General features: G+C 51.3%; 1 protein-coding gene across 1 annotated transcript in view; it reads left to right on the top strand.

The window, feature by feature from the left end:
* The window catches only part of LOC108789037 (oocyte zinc finger protein XlCOF7.1-like), a 32,259-nt gene extending 24,514 nt beyond the window's left edge, over positions 1 to 7,745 (top strand). The window contains exon 11 of the mRNA XM_018558962.1: positions 6,223 to 7,745. Within this exon, the coding sequence (XP_018414464.1) occupies positions 6,223 to 7,745 (1,523 nt within the window). The remainder of the gene's footprint in view (positions 1 to 6,222) is intronic.
* The last annotated feature ends 4,291 nt before the right edge of the window (positions 7,746 to 12,036 follow it).

The raw sequence follows: 12,036 nt of genomic DNA, 5'->3' as shown, positions 1-12,036 counted from the left end.
GAGGGGATGTGGGGGGGGGGGGGAGGGGGGTTCTAGGCGTCCAGGGGTAGCCATCAAGAGCTCCAGGCTCACCAGACTTCACAGGCACATCAGTGGAGATCCAATTAGGAGTCAGTGGTCAGCGACTGATGTGACAGACAGAATGGACGCGGATCCTCAACACGGGAGAGACACCGGCCACGCTCATGGAGTCCACTTCGTTCCAGGGTACTTCAAGAGCCTGCACTGGTCCCGGTTCTCTTCCTCCATCAGCATCACAGGCCTCCTCCATGTTGGAGGCCTCAGGGAAACCTCTTCCTTCACACCAGCCTATGGCCACCCCCAGGCTTCGGCCTAGCTCGGGGGGCAGGCTGAACAGCACCCAGCCCTATTCCATCGCTGGTCCCAGCTAGTCTGAGCACATGGCAAAGCCCTCCAGTCTATGTTCCCTATCCCAGCATGCACCACTGGCTGAGAGAAACCCAGTGATTGGCTCCCGTACTGTACATACACTACAGTGTCTCCTATTGGCTGTCCCACAGTATGAGTCACACTCCGCCCGGAGGGGGGTGCAGGCAATGCCAGACACCGGCAATTAACCAGATAACTGCCCCTATAAATCCAGCCAGGCCGACTACAGCCCCCGGCTATCACTAAATGCCCAGTAGCCACATCGCAGAAGGAGACGCTGGGGGGCTACAAGTATAAAATGAGATCTGATGAGGAAAGAAACAACCTCGGCTGACGGCGAAGCTTTTGAAACTTTATTGGGAAGAACAAAGATACAAAGTGACAGAAAAGAATAGACAGCAGAGAAATAAATGTGTGAGGTAAGGTTACCAGATCTTCAGAATGAAATATGGGGGGGGGGCACCCTACTAACCACGCCCACTTGTAACTGCGACGTACGCCCGGCCCGAACCCGCTGCACGTCAATCACACGTGACGCAGTTCTGAGCCGAGCGTGGCGTCACAAGGACGCGGCGATACCGCTCTCAGCCTCACCCTGCGCAGAGATTTCCCAGCTCGCGGGACAACAATCTCAGGCCGGCAGACTGACAGCGAACGTCAGCAGGGTTGGTTAACTCCGCAGTAAGACCCCGTTCACATATAGCGACATACCTTTGCCGCGGCCGGGATAGTGCGACTTTCGGGGCGACGGTAGCGCGACCTTCTCCGTCGGGCTCCATAGAAAAAAAGCAAAATCGCGCAAAATCCACCGAAAAAAGGGTCCTGTAGAAGGGACGCGCGACATGGAGTTAAGACAGCTCCATTGCCTATCATTAGCCGGCGACTTCTCGCGATATCGCGCGGCAAAAATGCGCGATATCGCGGCGGAAATCGCGCGACAATTCGCTATATGTGAACGGGGCCTTAACCCTTTACACACCAAACGTTCACTGCCACCACGTACTATACCGAAGCACGCACCGATCCCAGCAAATGCTCTGTCCTCTCATAGAGGAATATGACCGATCACTGTACAGTACAGTCTATGATACCTCTGTCCCCTCATAGAGGAATTGATCGGTCATATTCCTCTATGAGGGGACAGAGATATCATAGACTGTACTGTATAGTGATCGGTCCTATTCCTCTATGAGAGGACAGAGGTATCATAGACTGTACTGTACAGTGATCGGTCATATTCCTCTATGAGGGGACAGAGATATCATAGACTGTACTGTACAGTGATCGGTCCTATTCCTCTATGAGAGGACAGCGGTATCATAGACTGTACCGTATAGTGATCGGTCCTATTCCTCTATGAGGGGACAGAGATATCAGAGACTGTACTGTACAGTGATCGGTCCTATTCCTCTATGAGAGGACAGAGGTATCAGAGACTGTACTGTAGGGCTGGGAAGGGAGAGCAGGAGGGACGAGCCTCTACGATTCCCTCCTCTGCGCCTCCCAAATGTTTCAATTCATAACTAAGATGATAGTGGTCGGAGTATTCATACCCAATATGGTCCGGCAACCCCTAAATGATGATGTCATGAAGTTACCGTTAGATTGAATCTAAATAGGTGAATACAGTACCATGTGCGGTGAATAGGTACGATCGTTATTGCCCCTTTAAGACATGCCCAATATTTAGCACTATGTAGCCACGCCCACTTCTAGCCCTTTATCCTGCTGTCTGATATTCTAAAGTTACGAGATAATGAACTCCAGCCTTCCAGTCTTGCCAGGCGGTGCAGGCTCCTCCCCCTGTACTAAACTGATGTTTAGCATAGTAAGAGTTCCTATTAATCTGGGGGGCTCAGCATCACATGTGGGTGCGGTCTGTATGCAAATACTGCCTGCCTAGCAACGCCCACTCCTCCAGACTGACACCCACCCATCAAGGCATTTTGATATTTGCATAGCTCCTCCCAAGAACCCGCCCACTGCTTGCATCAGGACTGAGAGCTCCTGAGAGGAGAACTGTGGCAGGGTGGTGTGATGGTTTCAGGAAGCTATGTACTGGCCCCTCCCACCAGCCATGATCTGCCTACTGGCCCCTCCCACCAGCCATGATCTGCCTGCTGGCCCCTCCCACCAGCCATGATATGCCTACTGGCCCCTCCCACCAGCCATGATCTGCCTACTGGCCCCTCCCACCAGCCATGATCTGCCTGCTGGCCCCTCCCACCAGTTATGAGCTGCCTGCATTGCATAGAGAAGCACAGAGACCCCTGCGTCTATAATAAGGGGTGTAATGACAACGGAAAGGTTGTATCATACTGATGGATCCCCGTTATGGAAGCAGGAAGTGGGGAGCAGATGATGGGGGACCCGGAAAGCAAAATGATTTTATTTCTTTGGGAATAGTTTTGCAGCAAAGAAACATCGGCTCCATTTTATTGTTGTCTGTGTCCCCCCTGGCGGAGATTTGCACCTCCCTCACTGCTGCGGTGACACGCGCCGGGTCTGTCAAGACGATTTTAGGAGGAGTTGTCACTGACGCAGGGTTTCACCAGCGGGAGATTCCCCACACTTCCTGTCCTGGTGGCAGCTGAATCGCTTCGCTCTCATCTTGTTGTCACCAGAGAAGGATGAGACGGGAAATCTCTGTCAGGTGTCTATAACAATAACAATGGTGGCTTCTACCGCTGCCGTCCAACTACAAGAGTACCTGTCATAGCGGGGAACAGGAGCAGGCAATCTCTAGCACTTCATCTGTGTACCTACTACAAGTCCCAGGAGGCACTGCAATACTCCAACAGCCACGGACGTGACTCCCAGAGGCATGATGGGATTTGTGGTTTCACTGCAGCTGGAGTCTTCCCACCTCACTGTACAATATGCAGTTTTTGGTGTCACCCCCTCTGAAAAGTCGGGCACTCGGTCACGGACAGGATGGTCAGGAGAGAGGAGGGGACCCGGCGGCAAACCTCATCCCGCCGGGTGAACGTCCTCTCCTATCTCTGCCGGCGTCCATCACCAAGATGACAGCACATGCATGATCACGTCATTGCGCATGTGTGATGACATCACAGCAGGTTGTCACCCATTCTCCGCTCCTCGGGACGCCCCTGCAATCAGACAGCTTCAGTATATTCGGTTGTGATATGAAAAGGAAAGAGAGAAGCTGATTGGTTGTCACGGGCAGCGACTCCTCCCATTGTACGGCTCTGTGATTGGCTCCGGAGATTTCTCTGTAAAGAGATACAAATGTCCGGCCCCCGGCTTCCTCCCCCCCCCCTCCTCTACAAGGACGATATCACGGAGGAGGATCCGAGGCTCCTCCCATCATTGGGTAAGGGAAGACTTCATCACTATTATATACTATTCAGAGAAGCCTTCCATCCACAGAGGGGGCTGTAGGCCGAGTCTACCACAGTGGTGGTCAACCAACCATGATCTGATGTAAGCAGGGGGCTGGCACTTGGGGGGAGTTATGCAAATATCAAAATGCTTTAATGGATGGGTGTCAGTCTGGGGGAGGGGCGTTCCTAGGCAGCCTACATTTGCATGAAGACCGCCCTAGGTAACTCGCACATGTGATGCTGAACCTCCATGATGGAAGGAACTGAAAATCAATGAATTAAAGGGGCGGGGCCAGGGACAGTCAGGCTGGGGAGGAAAGGGCTATATGCTGCTGATCGTCCTCCAGCCTGGAAATTAGGCTCTATGTGACTTGCTGCAGCTTCCAAGGCACATTGTGAGAAGCTCCCAGTGTTCAGTGATATCAGAGGAAGCAATTTCAGTCCAGGAAAGGAGCCGGTACAACTGTGAAGACTGAAGGGGAGGACGGAGGTCAGACAGAAGACTGAAGGGGAGGTCGGAGGTCAGATAGAAGACTGAAGGGAAGGACGGAGGGCAGATAGAAGACTGAAGGGAAGGACGGAGGTCAGATAGAAGACTGAAGGGGAGGATGGAGGTCAGATAGAAGACTGAAGGGAAGGACGGAGGGCAGATAGAAGACTGAAGGGAAGGACGGAGGTCAGATAGAAGACTGAAGGGGAGGATGGAGGTCAGATAGAAGACTGAAGGGAAGGACGGAGGGCAGATAGAAGACTGAAGGGAAGGACGGAGGTCAGATAGAAGACTGAAGGGGAGGATGGAGGTCAGATAGAAGACTGAAGGGAAGGACGGAGGGCAGATAGAAGACTGAAGGGAAGGACGGAGGTCAGATAGAAGACTGAAGGGGAGGATGGAGGTCAGATAGAAGACTGAAGGGAAGGACGGAGGGCAGATAGAAGACTGAAGGGAAGGACGGAGGTCAGATAGAAGACTGAAGGGGAGGATGGAGGTCAGATAGAAGACTGAAGGGAAGGACGGAGGGCAGATAGAAGACTGAAGGGAAGGACGGAGGTCAGATAGAAGACTGAAGGGGAGGATGGAGGTCAGATAGAAGACTGAAGGGAAGGACGGAGGGCAGATAGAAGACTGAAGGGAAGGACGGAGGTCAGATAGAAGACTGAAGGGGAGGATGGAGGTCAGATAGAAGACTGAAGGGAAGGACGGAGGGCAGATAGAAGACTGAAGGGAAGGACGGAGGTCAGATAGAAGACTGAAGGGGAGGATGGAGGTCAGATAGAAGACTGAAGGGAAGGACGGAGGGCAGATAGAAGACTGAAGGGAAGGACGGAGGTCAGATAGAAGACTGAAGGGGAGGATGGAGGTCAGATAGAAGACTGAAGGGAAGGACGGAGGGCAGATAGAAGACTGAAGGGAAGGACGGAGGTCAGATAGAAGACTGAAGGGGAGGATGGAGGTCAGATAGAAGACTGAAGGGAAGGACGGAGGGCAGATAGAAGACTGAAGGGAAGGACGGAGGTCAGATAGAAGACTGAAGGGGAGGATGGAGGTCAGATAGAAGACTGAAGGGAAGGACGGAGGGCAGATAGAAGACTGAAGGGAAGGACGGAGGTCAGATAGAAGACTGAAGGGGAGGATGGAGGTCAGATAGAAGACTGAAGGGAAGGACGGAGGGCAGATAGAAGACTGAAGGGAAGGACGGAGGTCAGATAGAAGACTGAAGGGGAGGATGGAGGTCAGATAGAAGACTGAAGGGAAGGACGGAGGGCAGATAGAAGACTGAAGGGAAGGACGGAGGTCAGATAGAAGACTGAAGGGGAGGATGGAGGTCAGATAGAAGACTGAAGGGAAGGACGGAGGGCAGATAGAAGACTGAAGGGAAGGACGGAGGTCAGATAGAAGACTGAAGGGGAGGATGGAGGTCAGATAGAAGACTGAAGGGAAGGACGGAGGGCAGATAGAAGACTGAAGGGAAGGACGGAGGTCAGATAGAAGACTGAAGGGGAGGATGGAGGTCAGATAGAAGACTGAAGGGAAGGACGGAGGGCAGATAGAAGACTGAAGGGAAGGACGGAGGTCAGATAGAAGACTGAAGGGGAGGATGGAGGTCAGATAGAAGACTGAAGGGAAGGACGGAGGGCAGATAGAAGACTGAAGGGAAGGACGGAGGTCAGATAGAAGACTGAAGGGGAGGATGGAGGTCAGATAGAAGACTGAAGGGAAGGACGGAGGGCAGATAGAAGACTGAAGGGAAGGACGGAGGTCAGATAGAAGACTGAAGGGGAGGATGGAGGTCAGATAGAAGACTGAAGGGAAGGACGGAGGGCAGATAGAAGACTGAAGGGAAGGACGGAGGTCAGATAGAAGACTGAAGGGGAGGACGGAGGTCGGATAGAAGACTGAAGGGGAGGACGGAGGTCGGATATTTGTATCCTCTCTCCTGGTGTTGGTTTGCTGGTAACTTATTTTTGCTCCGTTTCTCTTTTCTTCCAGATGACAGAGATAAGGGAGCACAGAGTCGTATTGTCTCCCCGGATCGAGACATCAAAGTTGAGGACGTCTCCGCTGCTTCAGGAGGTGACCTCATCCCTCTGGACCTTCCTCAGAATCTTCTCTGTGAACCTCCCCCCTCAGACCCCCCTACACTTGGGGTTTCTCTTCCTGATCATGGACCTGGTGCCCCCCATCCTCCGGCCCCCGCAATGTGTGACACTGTATCATCTTCTGACCTCGGAGAGCCATTCACTAAGAGAGAAGAAGTTGTCCCACCGCCTGTTGAGGACACTCCAAGTTCCTGTCCCAAACCTCAGGAAATTCTTCCCGGCAAATCGGAACTCCCCAGACCCGAGCGAGTCCCCAAGTCATATTCCTGCTCCAAGTGCGGGAAAAGCTTCAACCGCAAATCCATGTTCATCATCCACAAAAGATCTCACACCAACCAGAAGTTGTATTCATGCCCGTTGTGCGGGAAGATTTTCCCCCAGCAGTCGGATCTGGCCAGACATGAGAAGATCCACACAGGGGTGAGACCCTATCCGTGTTTGGAATGCGGAAAACGTTTTTCGCAGAAATCGGATCTCGTGAAACATCAGACGGTTCACACGGGTGAGAAGCCGTATTGCTGCCCCAAGTGCGGGAAGTGTTTCTCCCATAATTCTTCTCTCACCAGGCACAAAAGGCTGCACACAGGGGAGAAGCCATATTCCTGTAAAGAGTGTGGGAAATGCTTTCCTCGCAAACCAGATCTCAGCAAACACGAAGTGGTTCACACGAGGCAAAAGTTGCATTCGTGTTCCAAATGCCAGAAATGTTTTGCGCACAAATGGAATCTTATCCGACATGAGAGACTTCACAGGGAAAGCAAGTCCTATCCGTGTCCTATATGTGGCAAAATCTTCGCCCGCAGATGCAACCTCTTCCTACACAAGGAGGTCCATGCGAGAGAAAAGTTGTTTTGGTGTTCTGTGTGCGGGAAATGTTTTCCCCAGCAAGCGGATCTTTTCAAACATGAGACAGTCCACGCGGAGGTGAAGCCGCATTTGTGTGCTGAGTGTGGAAAACATTTTTCCCAGAAATCCGATCTCGTGAAACATCAGGTGGTCCACACGGGAGAGAAGGCCTTCTCCTGCTCCAAATGTGGTAGATGCTTTTCCCACAGATCGTCCCTTACTAGACACGAAAGGATCCACGCGGCGGAGAATCCGGACAATTTGTGTAACCAGTGTGGGAAAAGCTTTGCTCGAAAGTCAGATCTCAGCAAACATGAGCTGGTTCACGCGAGGGAGAAGCCTCATTCCTGTTCTGAATGTGGACAATGTTTCCGACGCAAATCGGATCTTGAAGAGCACGTAACAGTTCACACGGGGGAGTTGTATTCATGTTCCACGTGTGGGCAGAGCTTTTCCCGCACGTCGGATCCTAATGACCACGAAAGAGTCCACATGTTGGGAGGAGACGTGAATATGTTACAAATGCAGGAAAACGTTTCTCTGGAAGTTCCATCAACTCAGACGTGAAAGAGTTCCCATGGTGCGGGAAAAGTTGTATTCTGGTTCCCAATGCGGAAAATGTTCTTCCTGCAATGTGGATCCTATAGCACACCAAGTGGATCAAATGGTGAAGTCAAATTTAGGCTCAAGGTGTGGGAAGTGTTTTTTTGTGGAAGTCGACTCTCATTAAAGGTGGAAGACTTCATGTGAAAGTCGTATTTGAGTTCCGAATGTGTGGATCCTATTGAACGCATAGCTCAGAAGTTGTGTTCAGTGGTTTTCCTTCAGGTTGAAGAACCGGAGAGAGTTGACCCAAGGAATGCCGGACAATGTTCCAGCATAAGAGGGTGGAGGGGAGCTGCATTCCTGTTCCCAGTGTGGGAAATGTTTTCCATGTAAAGTGGATCTCATCGCACTAACCATTCACAGCGGGAGGAGACGGGATTATGGTCGGAGTTCAGGAAGTTCTTTCTTTCCGTGGAGGTTGATTCCTATAAGACACAAAGTCTTCACGTGGGGGGGGAGGGTTGAGTCACATTCCCAATCCAAATGTGGCAAATCTTACTGGTGAAAATTGTCTCTTACCAAAGATGAGGAAAGTTGACACACGGGAGAAGTCCAAATGTCGGAAAGTGTCTTCTCAGGCCTAAAAGACTTCACATCGGGAGGACGCCCAATTTGTGTGCCATAGGTGGGAAATTGTATTCTACCTTGGTTTCCATGAATGAGTTGTCTCAGGAAGGAAGCTGGAGTTGTGTTTTGGAGTGCGGGGTGTTGTCAGACATCACAGGACTCGCACCATCAGGTCTATTCACAGAAGGGGGAGGAGTTTGGAGAAGGGAACAATCTAGGACAACAGAGCTGGATTGGAGAATTTTTCCAAATCGGCGATGTCCTAGATTGTTCCCTTCTCCAAACTCCTCCCCCTTCTGTGAATAGACGTGTATGTGATTGTCTGAAGGCACCAAAGACCAATTGGAAGAATCACATTCACTCATACAGGAGAGAGTCCACTTAGGTGGCCGCTCGTATTCTTGTTCTAGGGGAAATCCTCCCCTATGTCCAATCTCAGGAGAGTCAGCGTGCCTGAAGCCCATATTTGTATCTTTGGATAGAGTGGTGAGGGGGGCAGAACCTCTGTTTTTAATGCTGTCTTTGTCCCTGAACCTCCTTACTGGTCCTGAGAACAATTGTCATCAGGACTGAAAGTTATGGAAAATCCAAAATGGAAACCTAGAAGAATGACATCAGGAAAGGACCAAGTCGGCCATTTTTTATTGTTGTTTTTAACCTTGTTGTCCGAGTTTGTCCCAATCGTGTTTAAATGTACTTATTGTTGACTGACTCCCGACCTCTGCTGGAAGTCTGTCCAAAAACATCAAATACTCCGTTCTGGGAAATAATACTTTCTAAGGTTAGTCTTGAACTTCCTCCTGCTACCATAGTATGAGGTCATGTTCCTGGGTTCTTGACCTCCGCTTTATACTGAAAATCCTGCCAACCTGAACCTCATTGTCACCCTTCATGTATTAAAGGTTTCAGTAATGTTCCTTCTTTCCTCCACACTGGACATGTGAAGTTCCTGCCGTCTCTCCGGATATGTTTATCCCTCAGACCTTTAGAACAATCAGGACCTTCTTCCTCCTGCTTGGGATCCCTCTAGTGATAATAAAGATCTATATAGAGGGATCCGGACCTCCTTCCTCCTGCTGGCGATCCCTCTAGTGATAGATCTATATAGAGGGATCCGGACCTCCTTCCTCCTGCTGGCGATCCCTCTAGTGATAGATCTATATAGAGGGATCCGGACCTCCTTCCTCCTGCTGGCGATCCCTCTAGTGATAGATCTATATAGAGGGATCCGGACCTCCTTCCTCCTGCTGGCGATCCCTCTAGTGATAGATCTATATAGAGGGATCCGGACCTCCTTCCTCCTGCTGGCGATCCCTCTAGTGATAGATCTATATAGAGGGATCCGGACCTCCTTCCTCCTGCTGGCGATCCCTCTAGTGATAGATCTATATAGAGGGATCCGGACCTCCTTCCTCCTGCTGGCGATCCCTCTAGTGATAGATCTATATAGAGGGATCCGGACCTCCTTCCTCCTGCTGGCGATCCCTCTAGTGATAGATCTATATAGAGGGATCCGGACCTCCTTCCTCCTGCTGGCGATCCCTCTAGTGATAGATCTATATAGAGGGATCCGGACCTCCTTCCTCCTGCTGGCGATCCCTCTAGTGATAGATCTATATAGAGGGATCCGGACCTCCTTCCTCCTGCTGGCGATCCCTCTAGTGATAGATCTATATAGAGGGATCCGGACCTCCTTCCTCCTGCTGGCGATCCCTCTAGTGATAGATCTATATAGAGGGATCCGGACCTCCTTCCTCCTGCTGGCGATCCCTCTAGTGATAGATCTATATAGAGGGATCCGGACCTCCTTCCTCCTGCTGGCGATCCCTCTAGTGATAGATCTATATAGAGGGATCCGGACCTCCTTCCTCCTGCTGGCGATCCCTCTAGTGATAGATCTATATAGAGGGATCCGGACCTCCTTCCTCCTGCTGGCGATCCCTCTAGTGATAGATCTATATAGAGGGATCCGGACCTCCTTCCTCCTGCTGGCGATCCCTCTAGTGATAGATCTATATAGAGGGATCCGGACCTCCTTCCTCCTGCTGGCGATCCCTCTAGTGATAGATCTATATAGAGGGATCCGGACCTCCTTCCTCCTGCTGGCGATCCCTCTAGTGATAGATCTATATAGAGGGATCCGGACCTCCTTCCTCCTGCTGGCGATCCCTCTAGTGATAGATCTATATAGAGGGATCCGGACCTCCTTCCTCCTGCTGGCGATCCCTCTAGTGATAGATCTATATAGAGGGATCCGGACCTCCTTCCTCCTGCTGGCGATCCCTCTAGTGATAGATCTATATAGAGGGATCCGGACCTCCTTCCTCCTGCTGGCGATCCCTCTAGTGATAGATCTATATAGAGGGATCCGGACCTCCTTCCTCCTGCTGGCGATCCCTCTAGTGATAATAAAGATCTATATAGAGCAGTGGTTCTCAACCTGTGTGTCGCGACCCAAAAGTGGGTCACAACCCACTGTTGAGGGGGTCACCACATGCTTTGTGCTGCACTAGGTGAGAGGCTCCTCAGCCACCTCCTAGAACAGCATTGTCAGTTCTCCGACCGCGCCGCTCGATGGTGCTGCAGCACCGGCAGCTGAGGAGGATCAAAGAGAGGGGAGTTGAATGCCGGCTTGACCACCAAAGAGCCCACACTGGCCACCTGAGAGCCCACACAGATACTAGTATTGGTGCATCCCTAAATTTTACCTTTGGGGGTCACCACAACCTGGCAAATGTTACCGAGGGGTCCCAGCCCCAGAAAGGTTGAGAACCACTGATATAGAGGGATCAGGACCTCCTTCCTCCCGATATTCACGAATTGTCACCTCAACAGGAATAAAGGGGAAATCTTCCATTTTTAACACGTGTTCCAGTGACAGTTTCGATTTCCTCGCTTTGTAGAGTTTCCCTTTTGATTTCTTGTTTTGTCTCCTTGGCAGGAAGTGACAGTAACTCTCCCCAAACGGCGTACATGAAATCCAAAGCTAAGCAGGAAGTGTATTGTAGGTTTGGGGTGATGGAAGCGCTCGCATGGCGTTGGAAATGTTGTCATTACTTTAATAAAAAGATACAGAAATCCTCGGCCCGCCCCTCCTTCTACAGAACAATAAAATGGGTTTTACGAGTATAAAAATGAGAGCTGATGAGGAAAGAAACAAACTCGTCTGACGGCGAAGCTTTTGAAAGTTTGAGAAGAACAAAGATACTGTCAGGGCTGGAATAATGGGCCAGGTGTGGAACCCCTTGGCAGGGACGAACAATGTTCAGAAAACGCTGTACAAAAGGATAATCCAATCGGGTAGTCAGGTCCAGTTCCGGGTCGTGACGGGCAGCAGGAATCGTAGTCGAAGGGTCAAGCAAAAGGGTCGGTAGCCGGGAAGTCAGATCAAACAACGGGTTCACAGGAGGGAGCTGGGTGTTCACCATGAGGTAGAATAACTCCGCAATGAGTCAAGGCTCTGACCAGCTTTAAATACACAGGGAACCCAGTACCGCCCCCTGGCTGCCAGGGCAACCAGGAAGCTTCCCAGTCAGAGTCCAATCACAAGGCTGAGGGCAAGTGGTGAAGGCTGAAGTCGTCCCCCAGCCTGAGTTTCACCTGTGGCTTGGAATGGCGCAGGCGCACTACGCTCGCACGTCCGCGCATGGCTTGCGTACCGCGCATGCAGCGCGCGACCTGCGCA

The sequence above is a fragment of the Nanorana parkeri genome, unplaced genomic scaffold, assembly GCF_000935625.1.
Source record: "Nanorana parkeri isolate BGI_ZX_2015 unplaced genomic scaffold, ASM93562v1 scaffold371, whole genome shotgun sequence".
Classification (NCBI taxonomy): Eukaryota; Metazoa; Chordata; class Amphibia; order Anura; family Dicroglossidae; genus Nanorana; species Nanorana parkeri.
The sequence above is the reverse complement of the archived record's forward strand: the minus strand, read 5'-3'. Positions and strand labels throughout refer to the sequence as shown.